Consider the following 26,766-nt stretch of genomic DNA (forward strand, 5'->3'; position numbering starts at 1 on the left):
GGAGCTCCATGATGAAAGCAGTTTCTGAGACACTGATAACCCGGGTTTAATTTTCCCATCCTCGGGACATGATTCCTGCTCAATCTTTCCACTCAGGGGAAAGTTCCTAACCACTAAGATATAGGTTAGGCAACAACTGTATACTATTGAACATAGTTCAATATAAAACGCAGGCATTTTTCTGAAGTGAGAGACAAACGGAGGACTCCCATGCCCACCCATAAGGAAAGCTAAAGTGTGGGTTAGGAGGTGGTGGTTTTGTGGCTATTTCACAGAATCACAGAATGGTTGAGGTTGGCAGGCACCTCCAGAGGTCACAACCAGGGCCACCTAGCACCAGTTGCCCAGGACCATGTCCAGACAGCTTCTGAGTTATCTCCAAGGATGTAGACTCCATAACCTCCGTGGGCAACCTGTGCCAGTGCTCGGTCACCCTCACAGTGAAAAAGTGTTTCCTGATGTTCATGTTTATGTCGTGGAACTAGAAGGATCACATGTAGGAAGTAGCACCATTAAAAAAGAAACAGACATCGCAGGTTTTAGAGAGATGCAGACTAAAGTAGGATTTAATCTGCCGCATTCACAATCTGGGGTAAGTCTTCTAATCATTTGGCTATGTGACTGTTACCATACCTGGGGCTTGAAGTAAGATTACTCCTTACAAGGCTACCTCCAGGACTGGGCTCTGGGTGGATCCAGTAGGGAGACAGAAACCTTTCCACTTCTCTTGAGATACACAAACCAAAAAAGGGCAGAATTAAAATCAAACAATGTCCTTCAAACTGATCTGCAAGCAAGCTAAAGAGACTCCTTTGTTGGTGGGTTTGGACATCATTCTGAATCATCTCAGTATTTTTATGTATTTCTGTATAGTGCCCAGAGTTTTAGTTACAGGACTAGGTGCTGTGAATGCTTTGATGGCTTCATGCCACAATCCTCGCTTCCCTCTTCATTTCTCCATCTATAGAGCTGTGAAGGGGATCCCCTTTTCTTGTAACACCCAAAGCAAATGAGTTTCCATCACCTAGACCTACAGCTACTGGGAATATTTGAACTCTACATTTTACCACACTGGGAACCCTGATCATCAGAAGAAAGGTTTTGTGGTTCTGCCCACATGTTAACAAGTGGGAAGTGAGCCAAGGAACTGGAAGCCCAGGAGAGGGGGGAAGCTGCCAAATGCAGCAACCTCCACGGGGTACCTCGGCCCTCTCACACAGGCTCCCAACTCCCCTCAGGGCCGAGCCGCCCGGCAGACCCCGGCCCAGCCACCTCTGCACACCCAGGGCGGGAACTGCCGCTCGAGGCGCCCAACATCTGGTCAGGGCCACACCTTAGAGAAAAACGTGGAGTCGGAGCGAGCCCAGAGCGCGGAGGGGGCTTAGGCACATTTCATCTCCCGGCGAGGCGGGACGCGGCCGGCACGGGCACGGGCACGGGCACGGGCACGGGCACGGGCACGGGCACGGGCACGGGCACGGGCACGGGCACGGGCACGGGCCTCGCCGGCGGCTCAGCCCCCGCGCCCTCTCCCCCGCCCTGCAGCAGTACCGCCTGCCGCAAGATGGCCGCCGCAGCCCCTCCAGCTGCTCGAGCCCATCTTGCCATTGGCTGGCTCAGAACACCTGGTCCGGCGCTCTGGTACGCTGATTGGCCAATGCCGTGAGGCAGGCTCACGCGGCTGAGAGACGAGGAACCGGGAGCACACTTCCCCGAGGGGTCCGTCAAGATGGCGGCCAAAGGGCAGCTGCTGACCTGGTGAGTACGTTTACCCCTCTCCGCCCAGCCCCAGCGGGGCGCGTCTGAAGAGCGGGGGGCGGGAAGATGTCCCCTCGCTCCGCGCTGCGCCGCCGAGAGAGGAACGCGCCGCCCAGCCCGCCGCGCGGCGGGGCCCGCATGCGCCGGCGGGCAGCGGGGCGGGCCTGGGTTCCCGCGCCCGCCCGGCTCCGCCCCGTCGCTGGGCGGGGGGGCGGGGAGGGGTGCGTGCAATTTTTTGTCGTTCTCTCAGTGGAAGAGGGGAGGAGTGAGTGCGCTTTCCCTGAGGAAGAGTTAGCCTGTATGTTTATGTATGTTCAGAAATGAGGAACAATTAAGTAATGCACATCCACAGTATGGATTTGGAGCAGTGACGTTGTTCCTGTTTTTAATATGAAAAGCCCTACAAAGAAGTAATTCGGCTTTTTAAGTCTAGAGAGGTGAAGCCCTACAAAGAAGTAATTCGGCTTTTTAAGCCTAGAGAGGTGAGTTGGTTTTGAATTAGTTCATTTGTGAGGAAGACAGAAATAAATCTTTTCTCATGCCTTTCGACTTAACTTGGGAAGATGGGCATTGTATAAAGCCTGTACACTCGAAGGGCTATTTAAAAAAAAAAAAAAAAAAAAAAAAAAAAAAAGACAGTTTAGAAGGTAAAGTCTGTGAGAAGACAAAATATCTCTTTTTTAAAAATTTAAAAACAGGATTGTTGTATTTTTCTCAAAATTCCAGCAGTTCAACCCAAAGTTTGGTTTTGATTGATGAACATCTGAAAGCATGTAGCTCCATCAGGGTTTCTCTCGCCGTATCTAGAATTTATACCCTGTATTAATGAAATTCTTTTTGGACTGTGAAGAACACCTGTATTTTACTATTGAAAACCAGTAGGGAATTAGACAGTATATATGTAACTTCCATAAAGAGGGAACGTGGAAACACTGTGTAGATAGCCTTTTTTTTTTTTTTTTTTTAATAAATAATTTTGTTCTTTGCTTCTCAGGGGCAGATGTGGCTTTAACTTTTTGTGTATTGCAATGTTCTTGTTTTGTTTTTTTGTTTTTTATTATCAGGGATATTTCACCAAAAAATGGCAGTGAAGTATTTTTCTCACGCGAAATTTACGAGAAGTATTCATTGGCTCCGAGCGTCTCTGAGCTATGGCATTTATCAAACAGGTATATTCTGTTATGTTATAATTTTGTGCTGTTTTTCATCATCGTATCGATACATACGCTTACTGTTTTGGGGGAAAGCTACATGTTATCCGGTATCCAAGGATTTGTTATTGACTCCTTGGTCCAGCAGTTGGTCTGTGCTTTACCTATTGTGGAACCTCAGAAATTGGGAAGAGTCTAGGTTGGGCCCTGTGGTTTTTCGTGTCTTTTGGGGGGTAGGGTGGTATTTTGGGGGGTTGGGGATGATGTTTGAGTTATTTTTTGTGGGTGGTGCTTAATTTTTTTTTTTTGCTTTCTCTCATGTACCAAAGAGGGATGAAGTTTGACCCACACTCTTAACTGGTCATGGTGAGGATTGTGTAACCCATGAACCAGACCTAATTCCTTTTAGAAATTAACGTCTTGCTGTCTGTCCATGTCTTCTCACTTGGTAGAAGGCTGACAATAGTGTACATTGAAATCCTTTTTATTTGTATCTTTTGGAAGTAGACAACACTGTTTACATAGATCCAACAGTGTCTTAGGTACAGTTGGAGATGCAATTAATTCCTTGAGTAATGAAGAAACTGTATAGAGTGTTAGCTGAAGAATGAGAAATGAAATTATGTGAACACAGGTGGTACCAGTAGTATTGTTTGTGCAGTTTTGATGTCTTTTTTATTTTCTGAAGTTGAGGAAGCAGAGTCACCCTGTGTTTCGCATAGTGAAAAGCATAGCTCATGCTGCTGGATTTCAGAAGTTGAAGGACTGTATTTAGGCTACTTTTTTTTTTTTTTTTTAAAGAAGTTGTTAAGCTGGTAGGGAGATACAAGTGACAAGTGTCTCATGGTGGATGAACATTCATACATCCCAGAATGTGGATGGGAGACCAAGGTAGCTACTGTGCTCTAGGTGAGGAGTTCAGCATGTGGAGAAATAATTTGTTGTAAAGGGGAGTTACTGTATTGTTATGAACTGACACTGAGAATATGCATTTGAGGGGAATACCTGTCTACATCACATGAGTCTCTGTATCTCACATCTTTAGAGAAGGCTTTTCTGGTTCACGTCTGTTTGAGCAACTTGCCTTGAACTGACAGAGATGAGGACAGCCCTCACAGCTTGCTGTTGGGTACACTGGATATTACTGTAGGATTCTTCCTTTACATGATGTAGAAAAAGGGTTTCTGGAGTAGACATGACTGCACTCAAGAGTGGGATTGTGTTCAGTTGTGTATGGTAGAAGTGGATTTATAGCCAGAAGAGAGGTTGCAACCAGAAAAATTCAGAAATTGGTGGAACTGGGTTGCGTGGCCATAGCAAGAGGAAGAGAAATGGAACCTGTTGGGGCAAATGTGAAAGTAAATGCTGGAAGAAATTTGTCAATTTTTATATTGGGGTTTCTGATAGATATTTACAGAAGTGTGTGTTCTCTCACCATAGAAGCTGTGAAGGCAGGTTGCAGATAGGGGGAAAAATTTAAGCCATCAGCTCAAATAAAATATAATGCTGTAAATATGGACAGAAAAGCTCCGTCAGATTATTTTGGTTTGCACCCTGATGAAGACTGTGACAGCACTGCATACTGAAATGATCTTGATGTGCTGCCATTTCATTCAGTGCTGAATATAGCCAATTTAAGCTGCTAGAATTTCTTGATGTTCCTACATTGGCATATCTGAGTCAGCATCTTGTCGCTGCTGCAGCTTAATTAAATTTGCCAGTTTGTGCCATGAGGATGGACATGTTCTCTTATTCAGAGAGACAGCTGTGAAGTATTATTAAGAACTGTGGACGTGATACTGCTGGATTTGAATAACACTTGAGATGTTTTCTACTGCTGAAATCGTATCTTAAAAATATGCTTTTTCCAAGATCAGCAGTTAATGTTCATTTTGTTGACTTAAAATATTTTCTCTCTTAAGAACAGTTATTTTAAATAGAGCAGGGCTGAGATGGCCTTCATATACTGGAGTTCTATGAACCAGCTTTATAATGTTATATCTTTGTTGTTGTTAGGACAGCTATGCCCTTTGCCTTAGCCAAATATTATTTTTGGCCACTTATTTCAGCATTGGTTGTTCGGAGCAGAAAATGAAACTCTTGAATTGTGTACTCTGTTTTTAGGAATTCCTTCATTGAAATCTGGAATTTCTATTGTTACAGTTCAGTAGTTTTAATTTACTTCTTTTGCAGTGAAAGAAAGGCTTTTTCTCATTAAATCTTTCTCCTTTACTATCATAACTTTGACTTTTAAGTTAGACCTTTCTGAGTGCAAACTGTTTCTGAACCCCAGCCAACAAAATGTTGAGACTTTCTGTCTTTTCATTAATAATGGATGTTTCTAGAACAGACAATTAGAGTTTCATGTTTAGCTTGTTACCACAATATTGAGTATACAGACTAATATATACACTATTTTGTTGGGGGGAAAAAAAATTTTTTTTTTTTTTTCATCTTTAAACTGGTGGCAAACCTGCTGTTGGTACTAAGGGTTAGTCTGATTGTCCAGGTGACAAATATTTATGTGAAAAGTGTAAGTTCTTTCATCTACTACTTTTCTTTCAGAGAGGCAAAGAAAAATGTGGAGGCATTGGCAAACTCTTCAGAAAACAGACAGACTGGTAGCATGCAGGCTGCAGATCCAGTTGAGGCAGAGACTAAAAGCACAACTGACAATCATCCTTTTCCAGAACCTAGACTCCCCTATCCATTCACTTCTTGTTTGACTGAGAAGGAGCAGAAAACATATTTATATCTCATGACTAAGTACTCAAAAAAAGTAAACCATTTTCAAGTTAACGCAGCAAGTCAAAGAGAATTATTCACATATCTGGTAAGTGTGCATATATGTACATATGAACACCACAGAGGGAGTCATACATTTTTTTTGTTACAAAGAGCTAAGGAAAATGTAGCAAAAATGTTTTTAAATTCCATTTGTCATAGTTTCCTTTTAACATAATATTATGAATGGTAATGAAGGTTTAAAGTATTCAGGGTAACATTTTTAATATAAATTGAAAGTGTATTTGGTTATTTCATTGAAAGTGGATGGGGTTTTTGTGGATTTTTTTGTTTTGTTTTGTTTTTTAGTAGTAGTCTAAACAACTGATGGTAACTGTAGACCTTTGATAGCTGATAAAACACTCACCCACCCCCAAAAAAACACCACATTTTTGGTGGTTAAGAAGTTGACCTTACTGTGATTTTAGCATTTCATAATGGCATGTAGCAGTCTTGTATAATGTCGGGCGATGGATACATTTTGATGTGATCTTTGACAGCACACTGTAATGGGAACTGTCTTCATTAGCATGTGAGGGGACCTGTGCATTGACCTTCTATGCTTGCCACATTAGTGCTTATGGGAGTAGAAAGGCACAAGTTCACACTTGCTGCTTAGTCTCAGGAATGTTGTTTAAATAGTGAAAGGCTATGTCTCATCTTGGTTGGAAGTATCATTTTAGTTGAATCCTGTATAATGTAATTAATCAGCAGATGTTTTTGAGCCATTGCATGTGGTTTCCCATGCTACCTTGTTAATGCTAATTCCTTTATTTTATGCTGTAACAATGGGAATGTCATTCCCAGGCAAATCAGTGCCTACTGCATTGTTGTTACTTATAATGTAATTGCTTATGAAGTCAGAACTCGGATATCTTTGTGACTCTGTCATGTAAACTTGCTCCAACAATGTCTCGTAAACTTTCTTCTTATAAACCACCAGTATATGATCAAAAGAAGCTTGCTGTTTGTTGGGGAGTGGTGTTTTGTTGTTTGGGGATTTTTTTTTTTTTTTTAAGGAAATGGGCCTTGCAAAAAAACTTTTTACTTAAGTCAAACTCTGAACATATGCAAAGACTTGCCAGATTGAGCAGCAAGTGGAATCTGTGCCCTCCTTCATACCATCACCTGTACTACCTCTCTGGAAATTTTGCTGGTTACATACCTAGCCTACAGTATTCCATTCTGTCTTAAAAAATAGATTTTTCCTTCCCCCCAGCAAATGAAAGAAGTAGTAAACAATGAAATTGCAGAATTTATGAAATTTGCCCAAAACGCTGCAAAAAGCTGCGCCCAAGATTACGATGCCATCTCTGAAGATGCACTACGTTATACTGAGGTAATTACCAATACTGTGTTTAATTCCTTCTCTTCTTCAATAATCATATTGGAGTCGTGCTTAAGATACGTAGGCACTGCTCATGGGATCTGATGTGCCCTGAACTTCTGCTGATTCCATGGTGGGATGAGACATGAGAAGTCGCCGTTTCCCTTAGGCTGTGCAGCATGGCTTAGCCCACAGTTTATTGTAGCCAATAAGACACAATGTAAGTGAGGTCACAGAATACAATACTGTACAAAGATTTAGTTATCAATTAAGTAAATAACATCTTTATATTTGGGAAGGGAGAAATTGTATTTTTACTATGCATTTGCATTAACAAGCTGCTCCTAAATATACACTACTGGACAGAATGTTAAGCTTTCCTCCACAGTGACATGTTACAAAGTCACTTTAATCAGAGGTTCCTCAGGCTTTAATCATAATCATCTGCAAGTTCATGCTGTGTTAAATATCCACTTTGATGATTCTAAAACCAAACATGAATGCAACTTTATATATCGTTCTCAGTTTAATAGTGTGTTTCAGGAAAAGAATTCTAGAATACAGGTTCGTTAAACTTTCCCATCAATGGGTTGACTTGCTCTTGCTTGTTTTCCTCATAGTGTCTTGCCTTAATTGAAATGGCCTACTCTATATGCGTTTTGTTAAAATTTCAGTCTTTTCTAGTAAGTGCTGCATCACTTTCTTTTACAGAATAAAACAAGAATAAATGCATTTATGAGAGAGTAGAGCATTTAGTTAAATTCAGAAGGATTGCTTCTATTTCACCATAACACTTTTTATTATGTGCTTTTTCACACACAAGATAAATTTGTTTTCCCATTAACACACAGTTTGGGCACACATGAGGACAAAATCTTGCCTTTTTTTTCTGAAAATGGGGATTGGCTTTGTAATTTTATATCTTACTCTCGTGTCTATTTTTCTAAGTGATTTTGTCATCTGATCACAAAATGTGTCTCCAGACTTGAAGTCCTATTTACAGTTATGTTGATATCCCGAGTTAAAAATGAAATGGAGGCACATATTTAGTTTTAAACAATACTTGCAGAAATAACTCATGCTAGTTACTAAATAAAACCTAAATGTCTTAAATGCATAATCCAGATATCAGAAAAAATTATCTTAGGGTCTAGAGTTTCAACACATACGGAATCTTCCTGTGTCTTTACCTTTGCGACTTTTACCTAGGCCTAGTGTAAATTAGGTAGTAACACAAAAAAATACTAGTCCCTCTGAAAGCCAAGATAAATAAACTGAAAAGAAAATAATCAGCTGGTTTAGCGCAGTTCAAACTGTACTAAACTTTTTTTTTTATGGTTGGTCTGAGCCTGTGTGCATACGTTGTTAGCCTTGCATATGAAGGGTTGAGAATTTAGAGTATGTTTCAGTTCTGATACCAGTGATTATAAGATTATTATAGAGTTGTACTGGTATCTCTAAGTTTTTAAACACTGTCTCTAACTGGAAAAGTTGAACAAGTTTGTTAGCGGTAATCTGCTAAATATATCTGTGTTCTCTACAGAAAGTATGTGCAAATGCAACTTGCAATTGCAGAAAAAATTTCTTTAAATTCTTATGAAAGATACAAATGCTTAAACTATTTTTTCTTTTTATGTTAGGAATTATTACGTGCTTGCATTGGACATGTGCAAAAGTATCCTGAGTTTTACACGCTCCAGGAGGTCATGAGTATAATGGGAGGAAAGTTTCATACACAGTTGACCTTTAGGCTGGAAAAAAATCTTCTTGTAATGGTAATATCTTATGTATAATTATTGTTTTGATGTTATTTTAAATAAGTAGAATTACATCTGAATTGTATTACGCAAGGATTCAGGTTTTTTACAAGTATTATTCAGTGCTTGGGTTAGGGGGTTATAATTTATAATTAAAAGTGTTAATGAAAGCATTGATTAAATTACTTTGGTAGTAAAGCTGTTAACACCCTTCACTGTATGTTTGCAATAACAAGATTACATTAATAGTATTTTTTTTAATATAACACTAACTTTATAATGCACCTGCATAAATTCTTAATATTTTTCCTTATAAAAAGTGCAATGTTGGGTCAGCATGATTTCGGATAAAGCTATTTTCTGATGCTGCTTGATTTCTTCAAGGGTACAGCAAGACGTGGTAAAACAGATTTCCCTACCATGCCTGTTCAACTGCCCACAGATTATAAAACTGTTACATCTATTATAACTCCAGAAAAAAAGGCTTCTATTATGCACAATGTAAGTAACCTTTTTATTGACAATTTTAAGGCATATTTTGCAGAGAAGAGCAATTTGGTCCTTTTTATGTGGCAGCATTAAATGTCGTCTTTTTTTTTTTTTTTTTTCTTTTTTTTTTTCCTAATCTTACACATCTTATAGCACAGGAACATATATTGTATCAACATTTGTTTAGTATTTCATTTATAGCAATCACACTGCCCTCTTCAAAAGTCAGGTTATTACCTTTCAGACCTAGTGCCTCGTGAAGGGACTTCCCTTCTGTTCCCTCAATGAAACATTAAAGAGGTCCTTAAACTGGAATGCACTGTCTGTGAAATCTAGATAGAATTGTATATTACAGTATTCTTTTTAAACTTTGCTTTGCAATTTCTAAGCTGGCATCTGTATGTGTGAGTGTGTGTACATACATATGGATACATGTAGGTGTAAAGGCTTGTGATTTAAGAAAGAAGTCTTGAGGGTAAGAATAAATACTTCAGACTAGTTTTCTGAAAAGCTGGTTAGGTTAGCTCACCCTGGGAATTTCTTTTACTAAACAGCATAAACTCCATTTCTGAGTTGAACAATTTTTAGATTCCATTCCACCTTACTATTAAATATCTGATGTTTCTGTTTGTGTTCTTCCACAGAGAAAATCAATGAGTTTTTCATTCTGTAGAACTTGTTTTTTGTGACTCTCTATTCCAGATAATTTGTTATCCACTAATTTAAGGAGTTTGTTCACATATCAAAACCAAAACTTTCAACAGAGGCGCTGTGATTGCAAAAACACTTTTGCTTAAGAAAGTAGCAGAGGTGACACAAGAGAATGATACATACCTCAAGAGATGTTATAGCTATAAACAGAGAATATTTCTGATGATGTCTCAGGTGGCAGAAAAAAGAACATAGCTAGATTTTTCTTATTTCTCTCTCATGGTCCTCAGTGCTCCTGGGCTTCCGTCATCTTCTTATTCCTTGATGTTCTCCTCCCACCTCCTGAGCATTCCCAGTCTCTTCTCTTCATGGAAACCTGTACTCATAATGTTTAATAATTTTATCATTTCAATTCTGAATTTGTATTCTTTATTTTTTTATATTTATTCTAAGATTCTTTATATGTAATCTGTATTCAAACAACTGTGCAGTTTTAACCATACTTTAATGTTAGATGTCTTTATTGTGTTATTACTTAACTCATAAGATCTATAATACATGTGTGAGTGAATCTGTTTTTGTTTTGTTTTGTTTGTTTGTTTTTCTTCTGCAATGCACTCCCGTATTTCACAATCATCCAAATTCCTATTCAATCTAGTAATTCAAATTAATAGGAATGAACTGAAAGATAAAAGTTAAGAGGATATATTTTCTCATGCTGCGGATGCATAAGATTCAGCAAAAAACTTCAGGGGAATTTTTTTGCTTTTTCATTTGATTCTGAAGCCTGGCACTGTGGTGATATTTGGGCTTTTGGGGGTGGCGGTGGTTAATCCATGTTTGTTTGGGTTTGAGGTTTTTCTTATTAATTTAAATTTATGTGTGTCTTTCTTAAAAACCTTTAAAAATTTAACTTTTTTCTGTTTAGGATATTAGTTCAGATTCAAACGCAGAAAAACTTGCTTTGAAATACTGTCCTCAAGTGGTTTTAAGTAATCAATCATTATTTACATTACTGAATAATCATGGACTAAACTACAAGGAACAATGGGAAATTCCAGTTTGTATTAAAATGGTCCCTGTTGCAGGTATAGTATGTTTTTGTTATAAAAACAATGGTTTTTTCCATGAAGACCTTTATATATTCTCATAATGCTTTTCGAGCTGACTGAAGAACAGGAAATTAGAAAATCCAGTAAAACCAGCTGCGGGAAGGTAGAAGGTAGTCTCGTTTAGTTCACGCAATAATAGAATAATTTAATTTTGGTTTTATTTAAAAAGAAAAGACACTAAGGTTAATGAAAATCATAATTGTAATTGTAATCTCAGATTTTTGCCTTTTCTGAGGAAGCAGCATTCTAGAATGCAGCTATGAAAAACAGTTTCTCTTAAGTACTTCCTTGTTTTTAATTTAAGGAATCAAACAAAGTAATAAAATTTGACTTATTTAGTTCACACATCTTAAAGGGCAAAAATCTGAAATTAAGAGTTTTCAGCTGTTGTCTGGTAAGGAGTCAGGGACCTTTGTGTTGTAAAGAAAAACGTTTAGTTTAATCGAAGTTATCATAAAAAATGAACTTTAAGAAATACGTTGCTATAGTTTGTTCTCTGTTTTCAAGAAGGAAAGCTGATAGCAAGGTCATTTCATAGTTTTCTATACTGTGTTCCATCTTGTTACTGAGAATAGTAACAACCTCTAGAGGTATCACCATTAACATTGAATTTGGACATACAGCTATTTTCCACTTGGAGGAAAAAAAAAAATCAGTTAAATGTCCTTTTGCTTTTCAAAACTGTAAGTTCTACTCCTTGGAAAGAAAACAACTGCATGAAGCTGTTAAAATTATAAAGTTAACTGATTTCAATAAGCTAAAAAAAAGAGAAATTCTGACATTTTATGAAAAAATGAAGAGCAAACATTTTCTGGAATTAAAAGCACCTATTTACATCATAGAATAATGAATAAATAATTAATGTCCATGGAGATCACTTTTCCCATTTGCAACAAAAAACGTTTTGAAGAAACTGATTAACTCATGTGAATGCTATACTTTAATTGTCAAGCACTCCATCAGTACTTTGAATATAGATTTCCTCTCTTGTTACTTTTTTTTTTTTTTTTAAATATACTAGTATTAAAATAGCATCATATTTCATGATGAGTGTTTATAATGGTCTTGGAATGTCCATGTTGTGTGCGTTTCTCACAAAGTTGTATAGCAGACTTCTGGATAGTGGTAAATAAGCTGTCAAATTCTGCAAATCTTACAAATTTTGTACTTTCCTACATGAAATTAAATTACTTTATATGTAAAGATGTGCCTGACTCCTTTTATATCAGCTTTACAGTTTTTAAACTTAATTTTTAGATCCAAAGTTAACACCTAAAGGGCATTCAGAATATGTTAGCAATGTATACTGTTCTTGAAGGGTTTCTCCTCTCCTTCCTTTTTCACTTTCCCTGTAAACCACCTCTGACATTAATGATATTTTTTTCGTCCGCAGAGTGGTGGGGTTTTTTTCCTAAAACAGTGATAGCATGTTCACCATGTGCCTTTGCTTTCTGTGTAATATTGGGCAGGGTATCACTGTTATTTTTGGATGAATCTATGAATGATTCATGTGTAAGCGTGTTAAGGTGTAAACACCAGAGTGGGACAGCAAAGCCCAGACATAGTTACTGATTAGAAGAAATATAAACTGCAGCCATCACTTTTGGGCAATGAGACTTAAAAAAAAAAAAAAAAATGAGGTTCATCAAAGGAAGAAAAAATGATCTTTTTGGAAAACAGAATACATTTGATGATATAATGCAGTTTAAGGAATGATGAATCCTAAATTTTTATTCTACAAATTCTCTATTTAGAACTGCATTTAAAATATGATTGACTGTTAATGTGGTGTGTATTGCTGCTGCAGGATCCTAATAATTCACACTGTATCTGGACATACTTTTATTTTCTCTCATTAATGAATGAGAGGATAGTTTTTCATCTAGTGTGAATGTGGAATGGATTTGACATTAATTGGAAGTTGAAAGATTTATTATTTAAATTATACAACAGTCTTTTTTTCCTTTCATTTAATATGTACTCAATCTCTTTCCATTCTTGAAAAGGCAGCAAACCAGCTAAAGTGGTTTATGTTGATTCACCCCTGCTGAGAAAGGAAATGACAGTAAGAGAGAGGAACCAAATCTTCCATGAAATTCCAATGGACTTCCTAGCAACTAAAACATCTTACGTTTCAATTTCTGGTGTATCAATGGACAAACCAGCTGAGGACAGTCCGTTTCAGTGGGATGTATGTAGCTTCACCTCTTCTTACAAACAAACAAAACCAAAAACCTATGTTATAATTCCTAAGTTACTTGTTCCGTGATAATGAAGGAAAATTTAGGTTTCCTGTTGGTAGTTTTTCTACTGCTGAGTTACAGACCCTATGTTTTAAAATGTCTGTCTAGTTCCTTTAAATGCTTCTATTACATCGGCATCTCAGCTTTAATGTTTACTTCATTAAAATGTATTTTGATCAGTTTATTTAAGCGGGAAAAATCTTATGAACCTTATTTCTCTTTTGAAAGACCTTTCAACTCCTATAACTTAAGATATTCCATGTTAAACACAGGAATTTTTTTTTTTCAGTTACTGCCCCTCTCTCCCAACAGTCAAAATATGGATAGTAGGCCATTTTTGATGTTTTCAATTTGACAATGTCTCATCTGTGATTAACACATTCTATTTCTTGGTTTGTTTGCTGATTATTTTTGTTAATATTATTATTTTTTCCTCCCTGTGTTAAGATGTCTTCTGATACCTACCAGTACAGGAAGATTCCTCTTCCAGATGACACAGGGATGGACTTTGATGATGATGTTACAGAACTGGAAACTTTCGGAGCAACTGTCAAGCTCTCAAGAACTTCTAAAATGGAAAGTACTTTTCCTACAGTTAGTAACACTGCTAAAGTTTTATCACATGGCCTAAAAACAAGAAAAAAAAATACATCCACCGTAAACAGTGGAGGTGAAGAAGAGAAAAACACCATTTCTGAGCAAGGAGTTTCAGCATGTGCCAGCATGCAGCTTCCATCATTAGATGGCATTCTATGCTTCAGCCCTGAAGAAAATTCATCTCAAAAAAGCTTTAATTCAGAGGAGGTAGGACTGAACAAAGCACAGCATATCATGTCCAAAGAAGTATCAGGCAATGAGACAAAATTACATACTCTGTCTAACACTGTTAGTTGCAAGAAAGAGTCTGATGTTGCACAAAAAAATGAGACTTCTTTATGCAGTAGTGACACAGATGAAGAGCGTTTGATAATTGATACAGAATGTAAAAACACTGATTCTTGCAGAACAGCTGTACCAAACACTGTTTCTCATACCTCAGGAGAGACTGCCAAATCACCTTCCCCCACCCAGATTCCATTAGCAAGCATGACTCATTGCTCAGATATCGTGGAACAGGGGAAAAATGCCTCCAGAAAGCCTACAAGAAAGTTGTCCAAAGAATTTGATCCTGTCGGACAGATTTTGAAAATGCAAACTGAACTTCTCAAGTCACCTTCCCAAAAAGCTCATGAGCAGCCAATGGTGAGCTGTGATAATTCTAATGCTATGCCAGCCCCTGTCTCTCAATCTCCAAAAGCATTGGTGACCTCCAGCACAGAAACTCTGCCAGTCCCTGCCTCAAATCCCAACAGCTCATCTAGAAATACCTGGACTTGGCTTTTTCAGGGAGTGCCGAAAAGTAAGTAATTATGTTCATTGTATGAGGAGTAGAATTTCAAATTTTCGGTAAAATTTAACAGAAAGATGTTCTAACTCATTCATCTGAAGAACGTCCTAATAGTACCTCTGTTACATATATTTAGAGATGTGACTTAATTTTTTTTTTCTTTTTTTTTAACAATACCTTCTCTGTGTGAGAATTACTATCTTGCACATATGAGGAAGCATTTTGGGAGCTGTTTGTCCACAGAGGTGAATGTGAAATACTGTTTTACTTTAGAGAAACAAAAAGTTGTTAGAGACAAGGTTTTTAAGCAAGGAAAAGAAATCATTTGGTAGTGAAATGAGTTGCTTTTCCTCAGAAATTCAAATATCTGCAAAAATAGTTTCTTGTCTGCAAAAATAGCTTCTTGTCAATGAAAAATTGAATTACGTTACATTTTCCGTAGAAGAAAAATGTAATCAAATTATGCAATTAAAACTTGAAAGAAAACTTGAAATTTTGGTGTCTAAGTTCTGAGACTCCCAGTTCAGTTGCTGTTTCTTAGCTCCTAGCAATCTGTTCCAGAAGACTAATGAGGACTCACTACAAGCCACCTCTCCAAGTTTTCAAGCATTTAGCTGGATATTGGACCTATGATAGCTGGATATTGAACCCAGACCTGAACCAAGATTGGAAGCCTCGAAGATCCTAGGGACCATGAACTTTGAGGTTTTTCTCACATGCCTGAATTGCTTTTGAGCTCTGTACAACTGAAGTTAGAAACACTTTATTGTGTTATGTAAATTGACAGGAAACCAGGCAGGTTGCATCAGGACAGATACTCTTTTTCTCAAATATTTAATTCTAATGAATCAATGCTTCTCGGTGGGAAAAATGCTTTGCTGGTATTTTCTGACTAGCTGTGCATTTGATCACATAGGAATTAATCTTAATTACTTAATCTGTAATGGAAACAGTTAACACAACTAATTCTGTTTAGTTGAAATTGTGTTATCGTTTCCTACCTTTTTATCGATTTAACTGAATTTTAGTAGTGACTAAAAGACCATGTCTCCTCCCTCAGTTTGAAAGGTTGAGCAGCATGGTACTCTTTCTATTTCTCCTCCTCTTAAAAAGCCAGAGTATGGAATTCAGGTGTTTGATAATAGACTTTTTTTTTTTTTTTTTTAAATAGAAGTAGTGAAACCAATATTGCTAAGATGCTGAAGTATGACTGTGAAAGAATAGAAAGCATAATTCTACAAACTGAAAGTTCTATAGCAAGCTGATAAACCTTTATGCATGTCTTTTTTGCAGAAAGCCAGAACTAAGTTAAATATTTTACTAACAGAAAATTATTTCTTGTCACTCTCACACAGTATACGTTTATTCAAAGATGCACATAAACTCTAAATTTAATGTTAAATGTATTTATTCATAGCACTACAGCAATCCCTATTTGTAGTTGTAGTTTTGACATACATTTCCATATATCTGCAGGACAAAAAACAGAACTGGATAAATTTTCAATAAGTAATCTTAAACAGGTTGGACTTTATTCTTGTTTATTTTAAATGTTTTGTTAAAATATCTGTAAGGGATGCAGGGATATTTGCTAACCTATCTCAAAGCTGCACTTGGAGGTCCAATAAGTGTTTCTTTTGATATGCTAGTATTGAAATTGAAGCAAACTCAGTTTGGAACAGATGCTTATGCTACCATCCAAACCTGAGGCTTGAGTTATTTCAGTAGCTGCTAAATGGATGGTGGCTCTCAGGAGGCATTCATTGTAAATAAAATTTTTGTCTCCTTTGTGCTGAGTGGCTGTGGCTTAAAAACTAGCCTTTGAATTCCATATGTACAAGAAAGGAGTCTCACAGCTCTGTTTGTATAAGAAATGTAATGATTAGGATAAAACACATGGAATATTTAAAAATATACTCTTTAAAAGTTATAGTGGACATTTTCCAAATTTTTTTTTTTTTTAAATACGTAAGTGACTTCTTGTGCCTAATGAGACTGTTTTCACCGCAAAATCTTAGGAAACAAAACAGATCCTATTTAAAAAAAATCTGCTGCAAGAGGAAAAAAACTAATTAGCTTCATGGACAAGAATGTGCAAGTTTGACATTTTCTGGTTTATTTATTTTCTATAGGAAAGCTGCCAAATGAACTTCAGATGCTTGAAGAAGACCCTTCGGAGTATAAAGCACCTCAGGATGGCAACCTTGTGTATAAGCTATTCAGTTTAAATGACCTGTTGCTACTTGTGCGTTGCAGTGTGCAAAAAGTGAAGTCGTTGCCACGATACCATAAAAAGAAAAAAGCCCAGAAGGTACAGATTTTGCTGTTAGCTTGTTTTGTTTTGGCTTTTAAACAGTTGTGCTCAACTGGCACCTCTGGGATTCCCAGTCCTTCATAGCATTTGTGTTTTCACTCAGACAATTAGTACATTTAATTGTAACTCTATAATGTATGTCGTCTTTAAGTAAATATTTGCTGTAGGAAGAGGGGGAAGAATAACTTGTGATCTCTTTAAATCTACTTGATTAGAAGATAAGCAAGTGTGATTCTGTATTTATTACTACAACTGCATTACAGTAATATGCATGGGTAATTATACTTGTGTAAACTAATGTCAGTTTGAACTATTCTTAAAAGTTAATGCAGTAATTGGGTTTTTGGCCCAAGGCTTTGAGAATGTTCATGATCATAAATACTTTCAAGCAGGATTCAGCCTTGCTATTGTTTCTAGTTAAGCAGAGAAATAGGAGATAGAATGAACAACAGAGGGCACATTTAAAGATGCAAAGAGATCCTATTCACTCTGCTTGAAAAGACTAGGGTATACATCTTAGCAAATAGTTTGTCTTGAGGAATAAAATGCTTTAAATGCAAGTGTAATCCAAATATTCCTTGTAACATCAGGAGAAGGAAAGCTTATTCTGGAATCCTCAGTAATTTATTATTTTGTCAAGAGTCCTCTGAATCATCAAATCAACAAATTTGATGTGGTATCTCCCTCCCCAGAATACCAGAATTATGGTAGGCAGGCATTTTGTGAGGTGTTTATGCTTTGTTGAAATGGAAATAGATATTTGTAGCTCTGATTACTTGCTAAGGTTCTGGGCTCAGAATCTTATTTTGAAAAAATACCATCTCTTTGCTATTGATCCACTGCCTATAAATGCCTGTGAATAGCTGCTTAGTTTGGTAATCAGAAACTGAGCACTGTTGTTTCCCTGCTGAAATTTAAACTGTGACTTGTCAGTGAGAAGAGGCTTATATATTCTCTCTTAGTGTTAACATGCAAAGGTTAGCCTCTGGTTTCAAATGAGAGTCCAAGCATTAGGTTCTAATTTCAAGTGAGATTCTGACAAGGGGAATAATGGCAGAATTCCACTAATAATAAGGAAATTGGAAATAATGTATTTTTTTCTTAAGTTCCTGCAGAGGGCAGTAGAGCACAGAAGTGTGAACTTCAAATTTAGTTGCATGGAAAAATTATTCAGCAGAAAAATTTTATTCTTTGTAAAAGCTTGCGTAGACTTTTTTTTTTTTGTCCGTTTCACCTTCCTCTACATAGAGTTTCTGTAGTCCAAAGTTTGTACTGCGGATTTCACAGAATGTGAGCCATCACACAAAATCTGTGAAATGTCATTGTAGCTTCAGCTGTGGTGGAAGACTATGATGATTATCAAATACAAAATGTAGCTCAATTGTGGACATTTTTTGGACAGTGAGTGCTGATTTTTCTTGTATCTTCACTTTTAAAGCTTATTCCAATATTCCTGTTGCCAAAACTAGAATACCAAGCTTATTACGGTGTTGAAGCTCTTACAGAAAGTGAAGTATGTCAGTTGTGGACAGAGAGTATGTTGCATTCCGAATGCTTATTTTATATTGGTAAGTTCATGTGTTGATTTTTGCTTAAGAAACATGTATGTCTGAATATTCATAGAATTAACAGAAGACAAAATATTTGTTAAAGGTAAATTCTGTATGTCCTTATTTATTTTAGATTTCTAATTTTGGTTTTCACTCTTATCTTAAATAAACGCTTTGTCTAAAATTTCTGTTGGGAGGTGAATGAGGATATTTAAACTTTGGGTTTAGATTAATAGCATCCAGTAGTCTTTGTTTTCAAGAACTGCATTTGTTTGCCTTTGAAAGACAAATGTATCTGTAAGCGTGAATTTAGTTCTCTGAAGTTAGTAATCTTCATGACTTAAAGTATCTTTTGTTTGGGGGGTTTTTTGTTTGATTTTTTTTTTTTTTTTTTTTTAGTGAGTCATATACGACATGAATTATTTTATTGCAGGAGTGGTAAAAATATGTCTTGATTAAATGTGAGCTATAAATATATGTTATCATTATGTGAAATCATTTTAGATAAATTTGTTATTACATACCAAGATACAAGACGAACAGAGTATCAGGCATGTGTCTCAGAGGATACTGATTCCTTGGCCTTGGAGCTTGCAGTATAGGAAAAGGTCAAACATTACTTATTTTTCTTTGGAAACAAGCAATAATGTTCATACTTCTACACTGATAACATGTGGACAGATAAGATACAAGAGAATGAGGAAAAACAAGCAAGAAAGGGCTAAACCAAGTTCTGTTGTTCAGAAATAAGAGGAATTACATGCTTTGAAAACAACGTACATGTGTCTCATATCTAAGGTACTGGAAATAATTTCCTGGCTTTGCAGAAACGAAATTCCTAACAGGAAGAAGAAAAATACATAGCATAAGTTTATCGAAAACTTCTTTCCATAGCTACGATATTCCTCAGGAGTTCTGAATACTGGATGATCTTACTTAAACACATTTTCCAGGTTTTCCATTGCTCATATCTAACTGATCCATGAAATTTAATTTCCTAATATGTGATATGACTTGAAATATCCCTGTCAAAGGGATGATCTTGATACTCCCTGTCCTGTGTCTTGCAGCAGATGGAAACAGGAGGTAATGTAGTAGAATCTATAAATCAGAAGTAACATACATTCAGTGAGAATGAAGCAGGGAAAAGCATGGAAATGTTATCAGGAGGTTATCTTACTTGTAAAGGCCATTTATCTGAAATCACATAAACTAAGCACGCTAGGAATGCAGAATTATAAGGAAAGTTTCACTCCCAAATGTCCTGTAGAAAATGCTGTTTTCAAGTTTGCACAATGATATTTTAAATGTCTGGAAAGTTTATGTCTATTAGGATACATATGTTCTGTTGAGAAATGAAAATTATGCATATAAGGAATGTGGCCAGATGATTTTAACCACCCTTTTAGTATATGGAGAGCTCTCTGATACCAATTACCTTGTAATTAATAAGGTTTTAAAAGGGAGAATCTGCAACAAAGTGGTTAGTCAAAATGCATTTTAGAATATGTTTGGCACGTATTCTATGTGCCAAATCGGAGCGAGGGCAATCCTGTTTGTACAGTGAATGAATGTTCTGCAGTGAGGGCTGCCTCGCTTTCCTGTTACAGAAAAAAGTCTCTGTTTTTTACAGTTGTTATGGCAGCAGTTGTGGCCTGTGGTTGCCTAACCTTTCCACTTGTGCACTGAGTTACACTTTTGCTCTTGGTGGCTCACATCAGAATACTATTTTAGAAATGCTGAGCTCTCTCTTTCCTAAGTTTTTACGTACAAACTTTGCGTCCTATCATAGAATTATAAGATTTATCTGAAATCTAGTATATTAGAGGTGATAGTTTCACCAATTTGCAGCTATCTTTGTCTGCTGTCCATATTTAATGGAAATTGTTTCTAATTGTAAATTTTAAAAGCAGTATTTGTTGTGGTTTTTCCCTTCTCTAAAAAAAAAAAATCCTCACAAACAGATAATTATGCACACAGTTCTCCATTTCTAATTATATCTTAACATAGAATAATAAGGCATTTCTTCTCTTTTTTTTTTAACAAGCAGAACAGTATACTAAATTGCACTGAAATTTAACACTCTGTCGGAAATTTTATCAATATTTTTATTAACGTTTCCAGAGTCACAAGCAGTGTGAGGAAATATTGAAACTGTAGAGAGAGGGCTAATCTGCTCACAAAGTACACAAACTGAAAGAATGCACATCTATCTAACTTCCCATCAGTTACAGTGTGGCTTGTGCGCAGAAGTTTGCAGCCAGCTCATCCAGCCAACACCCCTTTTTAGAGAGGCTCTCAGGAGCGTAGGAGAAAGCAGACTGCGTGCCGCAGGAGCTGTTCTGGCATAAACAGCCATCCCCTTCTGATACGGATGTTCCTCGGTGTCTCCTTCGTAGATACCTGCTAGCCGTGGAATGGACATGGAGCCCTAGGATGGCAGGCTTCGGTGGCCCGGCCTCCGACATGCTCTCTCTCTTTGTGTGCTTGGGAGAAAAAGTTGTTGGGATTGAGAAACACTGGTAATTCCAGTGGTGTGTGTTTGTCAGCTCTTGGATGCGCTTCTTCCGGCAGCAAACCCTGGGGTTCACAGGGGTTCTCCTTTTGTGTGTTCCAAGGAAGCGCAGGATTACTGTGGGTTGTCACTGTCCTCCACAGTAAATTAGTGTACTCAGCATGTGGGGCAGGCCTCCTCTGACCACTACTTTAAAAAAAAAAAAAAAAGCGCCTGCTACAAATACGGAGTTGGACTCTCAGCACGTCACCGACTTTTGATACTTGACAGAACAAACATGTCATTTATTCAGGTAGGCGAATTGGGGACTGCAGATTTTTGGTACCGCCATGTACTTTCTATTAGAGGTAGGTAAAAAGACATACATGGAAGTAAATGATGCATTTTATGAAGGAGCATCTACCACAGCTTTTAATAGGAAATTGTTACCATATTTTACTTAGATGTTCTTTCTGCTCTCGTTGAGAAGTATTGGAATGCAGCTGTGAAATTCTCCCTTTTGGTGTGCATCCCTGGGGATTTGTGAAGAATACAATGTTGCAAGTGTCTTGATTCAGCTGGATGGCTCTTTGCAATGGAAAGCTGCTTTGTCCTGAAACTTCAGGGATAATTCTCTAAGGGTGATAATATCCCTGTCTTATGGACAGCTTAAAATGGGGTGAATGTCTCATTCTTTTTCATTAATCTGATACCTGAAAGTAAGAAGACTACTGCTCTCGTGTTTGGTGTAAGCAGAAAGACAGACTTGACTTCTCAGATTGTGCTATAGTTTGAATTATTCCAAGTGAAATATCATGTCCTATAATAAAGGAGTTTTTAAATCAGCCATAGTAGAGCCGTAGAGTTATTGCTCTTTTTAAATTTAGCCCACAGTGTGAAAGTATGAAACTACTGTGTGAAAACTGTGATCTTGCCATTACTAACATAGTACCTGCAACTTGCATTCTTGTTCAAGCAGTTCTGAGACTGCATAGATCTTAAGTGAAGCCTCTAAAATGGAAGTTCTGAGCATGTAGCAGACCGCAGTGTTAAATTGCTTAGGAGTTCTTGGATCTTGCAAAAACGTAATTCATTGCCTCAACAATCTTTTGTATTGCCAAATAAGTATGGATGGAAAGTTCTTTGGACCTTGGTCTGTGCCGCATAATTGTCCAGCATTGTTCTTGAGTGTTGTATCACTCTGTGTGGCTGAGGGGGGAGTCTCATAGCTCAGTACAGTGACTCAGCAGTGCTGCCAGCTCAGAAGATGAGAAAGAAAGCGGAACTATGGCCTCCTGCAGAAATTGCAAGGTGTGATATTAAGTTGAATTTTTTATTTTGTATGTTCTCAAAGAAGGTAGTGATTGTTTGAATAAAAGCAGAGATATCATCATCAAACAAACTTGAGGGCTGTCTTCCTCTTACAGTAGAGCGCCTTGCTCAATTGTTGATTTAAGTCCCCTTGCTACTCAGATAGGAAATCCTGCATCTGCAAAGGGAGTAATCTCTGTGACATGTTTCTCAAATAAGATACTTGTACTTGATCTAAGCAGTAAATGAAGTTGTGATAAGCTTTGCTGATTAATGGGAACATTTTACCCTGACCATTATTCACTTATTTCCATTAAGTGCCTAAGCAAAACTTACTACAAAAGAATAGTTTACTTTCACTTGAATAGGATAATATTGGCCTTTAAATAAAGATTATTTGAAAAATGGGCTGGAAAGAAGTACTTGCTTTATGGGTAACTTACTGAATGTCAAATATTTTCAATCAGTCACTTCTCAAATATAAGATACAGTAATATAAATTAGGTATGAGTAGTTCATATTTTTTTTTCTCAGTTATGCTGTTGATGAGTTTAGAGATGGAGAAGTTTCTGATTTGGAGAGGCAGATAAAAAATGGAGAACACAAACTTTTTTTTTTTTTAAATAACGACTTCAGGTTACTTTTCCTCTAGTCAGCAATGCAGTATATTAAACCTGTATTAAACCTAGCCTAAACTTAGCCTTGCACAAAATACTGATATCAAGAACAGTAACAAATGTACAGTGTTTAAAAGAAATGAGTTGTCCTGGTGCGTTTTTTTTTTTTTTTTTTTTAATTTGTTAAAAATGAGAGTTCTTACTTGGTCTTCTTGCACATCAGCTAACAATTTGCTAGTAATGTTTAGCTTGAAATGTGAAAGGCTTTGGTTTAGCAGTTTTAACTGTACAGTTGAAGCATTTACACTTCCTGTGAGAGCAGATTTGTAGTAAGGCAGTAAATTCCACTGAGTAGGTTGTATTTTATTATGCTGCCTTCTCCTCATCCTCCTTGTGGGAGCTGGAATAGAACAGATTTCTGGGAAAACCTCAACATGAGAGAGAACCTGAAGGTAAGCCATGGTTGCCGCATCAGTGTACAAGCTATGCTAATGATCTTTATTGCTTATCTAGTGAAAAAGTGGGCTAAACTGCTCTTGTCAGTCTTTATTTTAAAAATGTGATGAGGAGAGCTTTGAATTGTTGCTCCTAACTATGTCAAAGACAAATAGTCTTTAATGATTTGCCATGAACAAGGCCTGAATTGTAAATTGTAACTTTTCAGGTGAGGGGGAAAAAACAAAACAAAACAAAAACCAAAAACCAAACCAAAACAAAAAAAAAAGAGATGAAGGTACAGAATCCCCAGAAAATCATATAACACAATTGTTAGTATAACATGTCAGAATAGAAAAACAAGTATATTAAATTTGTTGTAAAAGATAAACTTTCACAATCTGTCCAGTGAGGAAGCATGGTGATAAGGATCAAAAGAACTTGGGAAGATACAAACTAACTGATGAGATTAAGGCCATAGCGAAATGAGGTGGTATATCCCAGACATCACCCAAGATGTAAGATTTGCTGGAATCATGGGCATCTCCCTGATTTGGAAAGGCAGCCCAAATACAGATGTCTGTACTTAAAGCAGTTATACATTTTACTTTCTGTTATTGTGCAATATTGATACATACTTAGCACTGTTCTACACTGTAAAAGAGCAAAAATTTTTATTCCTTTTAAAATACATTAGGTCTGCAAATGATGCTTTTGCATTTGTTCTCTTTTATTTTTAGTGTATTAATGGAATTAATATTTTTCAGGACGTATTGATGCTTTTACATCAAAGCTTATTATGCTAGAAAAGATTTCTCCAGAAATTTTAAGAGAGAAACTTGGATTGATTAAGTGAGTATTTTAGTAAGGTTTTTTTGCAATGAATTTGAAACCCTAACAAGCCTTGCAAGTTACTACTTTTGTAATTTTTTTTTTTTCTTTTTCACAGGCCTGCAAATTCATTAAATATACTTCATCACATTTTGAAGAAAGTGTCTGAGTAAGTGCTCCATTCTTGTTCATTGTATTTATTTGCAACATTACCCAGGTCATCCTAATTCTTTCCGTAGAATGCTTGTCTACTTTTTTTGATTTTTATTTCTTCAGATACATGAAATATTTTACAGATTCTTTTAGGTCTAGCAGTGCTGTGTAAAAATTTGCTTAGGATTGCAGGTTTTGTATAAATGATATAAAAGAATAAGAACTTTATTTTTACGAACGACTTATTCAAGAGAGGAGACTGGACACTTCTGAGCTGATTAAACAGTTCACAGGAGCGAGTTGTAATATTATGTATGTAGGCTGACGTTTAAAATTTGGACCTCTCTTTTTTGTTACTTTTTTTACTTAATGTGCAGAAATAATACCGTTTGTGTTCCCTTCTGCTTAGCTTGACTTAGAACAGCATATGTCTTTCTCTCTTCAATGTAGCTACCTTTCTCTTGCGCCTTCCTTTATTTAGCTACTTCAAGGCTTTCGGTCTGCAAGTATCTTTTAATTTTTTTTGTGAAGCAGGTTTCTTGCACTTGTGTGTGAAGCCTTTTAATTTGAATTATGGAAGAGTTTTCCCGCACTTGATAATTTCTGTAGCTTCGTGATTTGTGACTAAGATTTTTGATATGGGTTGTTGGTTGACATTTATCTCCCTGAACACCTGTTTAATCCTGCATGTATTTAAAGCACGTCTGTTCTTTGTGTCTGTGTCCATATATGCATTATGCTTTCTAAGGCGCTGGTTAGAGATTTATAGTTTGCCAAATATGGATAGTTTTCAGTGTATGCTTAAGTGTTTTGTTTGAATATGATGACAATCTGTACATTTATGATAAATTAGTATGTTATGAATACATTATAAACACATGAATTACTATGTATTTATCAATACGGTTTAATTCATGCTTTTTTGTCTATGGTCTTTTTATAAAACAGGGATTGATAAGTAAATATCCGAAGATGTTTTGCTTTTGCATTACGAACTTAGTAGCTATCCTGATCAAATGAAACAAAATGAAAACATTTTAATTAAAAATAAAATTTAATTAAAAAAATTAAAATTAAAAAATAAAATTAAAAATTAAAATTTAATTAAAAATAATATTTTTCATTTTGAACTTTATCTTTTTAGTTTGCAGGAGGGCTCTTATTTATTGACCCATGCTGCAGGAGATTCATCAGTTGCAATCTACAAGAGTTCTCTTGACAAGACAATGAGAGCATCATATAACTTACATAAAGCTCATTGTGACCTGCCCACTGTACCTGCCACTCTTTCAGTCCCATGGGTGCCACTAGATCCCAGCCTCCCTTTGCCTTATCACATGAATCATGGAAGAGTTCCATGCACCTTTCCACCTGCACCCCAGGAAGCCATGTGGAAACAGAAGGTCAGTATCGCACTTGATGGAAAAGCAGATTAGCAGTTTTGAAATAATCTATTTCGGTCCCTTGGATATATAGCTAGTATATTTATCTGTCATGTTTAGGGAACAGAGAGGCCCTTCAGAGTTCTGGATCCACTACCAAGAATAAGAATGCCTTTTTCCTGAAAAATATTCCAGGTGAGATTCATCTCACCTAGCTTTAAACATTACAATATGGAAAAAAAAACGTTTAAGCTTGTTGTGCTATTATCAGAGGGAAATGGAATATTTTGTAGATGCATCTCCACACCAGGATGGGTCTCTTAAGTAGGTTGTAGGACTCATGCTGTAGAGATGTCATTTTCTCTCTAAAGGCTACAGGAGTAAAGATGATTAGCACAACTGTAGACAGGTAAAGTCAGGTAAGGTGAGTTCTACTGTCAGGGTCTATTCCATTGAGGTCTTATTGCAGTTCTCTGTGATACATTAAGTGGTTTTTTCTTTTAAATTACACTTCTTCCCCACCCCCTACCCCACCCCCTGCTGGATGGCAATATTCTTTCAAAATGAAGTTTTGCATCTTTGATGTGAGCTAGTAATACTTTTGGGCAGCAAAAAGAAGGTAGCTTTTGGCTTAATTGAAAGTTTTTTAATTTATAGGCTTGCCGTACAGCTGAAATAAACAATATTTGCATTTATAAGACTTTTCTAATTTTGCCTCCATGATGGTGCTTTTTGTTGATGTATTTTTCCTTCTGACAATTTCAGGAAGGATCTTTTAACCTGGTTTCCTGGTTTTTCAATCCCACCTTCATCTCCATTTGTCCCTCTGTCTTTCCCCCAGATCTCAAAATCTTGAACTTGTTGGGCTATTTCAGCAGAAACTGACATGTCTTGGAGGCCTAAGATACTAAATTCTAACCAGCTTAGTGAAAATAAGTAGCCAGATAAAGGAGAGGGATCCAGATCAGTGCTTTTTCTGTGGGGATGACAATGAGCACTCAACTGTAATATTTGATACCT

The 26,766-nt window shown here is 36.7% G+C and overlaps 1 protein-coding gene across 1 annotated transcript in view; it reads left to right on the forward strand.

Annotated features, from left to right (window-relative positions):
- Positions 1-1,684: 1,684 nt before the first annotated feature.
- LOC309595225 (annexin A2) overlaps positions 1,685-26,766 on the forward strand; it is a 74,975-nt gene continuing 49,893 nt past the window's right edge. The window contains exons 1-14 of the mRNA XM_082321913.1: positions 1,685-1,758; positions 2,823-2,927; positions 5,475-5,742; positions 6,913-7,032; positions 8,661-8,795; positions 9,162-9,278; positions 10,846-11,005; positions 13,036-13,220; positions 13,720-14,671; positions 16,792-16,970; positions 18,412-18,541; positions 24,148-24,232; positions 24,330-24,380; positions 25,509-25,767. Of these exons, the coding sequence (XP_082178039.1) occupies positions 1,730-1,758; positions 2,823-2,927; positions 5,475-5,742; positions 6,913-7,032; positions 8,661-8,795; positions 9,162-9,278; positions 10,846-11,005; positions 13,036-13,220; positions 13,720-14,671; positions 16,792-16,970; positions 18,412-18,541; positions 24,148-24,232; positions 24,330-24,380; positions 25,509-25,767 (2,775 nt within the window). The 5' untranslated portion in view covers positions 1,685-1,729. The remainder of the gene's footprint in view (positions 1,759-2,822; positions 2,928-5,474; positions 5,743-6,912; positions 7,033-8,660; positions 8,796-9,161; positions 9,279-10,845; positions 11,006-13,035; positions 13,221-13,719; positions 14,672-16,791; positions 16,971-18,411; positions 18,542-24,147; positions 24,233-24,329; positions 24,381-25,508; positions 25,768-26,766) is intronic.

Source organism: Platalea leucorodia (genome assembly GCF_965183815.1).
Source record: "Platalea leucorodia genome assembly, chromosome: 9".
NCBI classification, from domain to species: Eukaryota; Metazoa; Chordata; class Aves; order Pelecaniformes; family Threskiornithidae; genus Platalea; species Platalea leucorodia.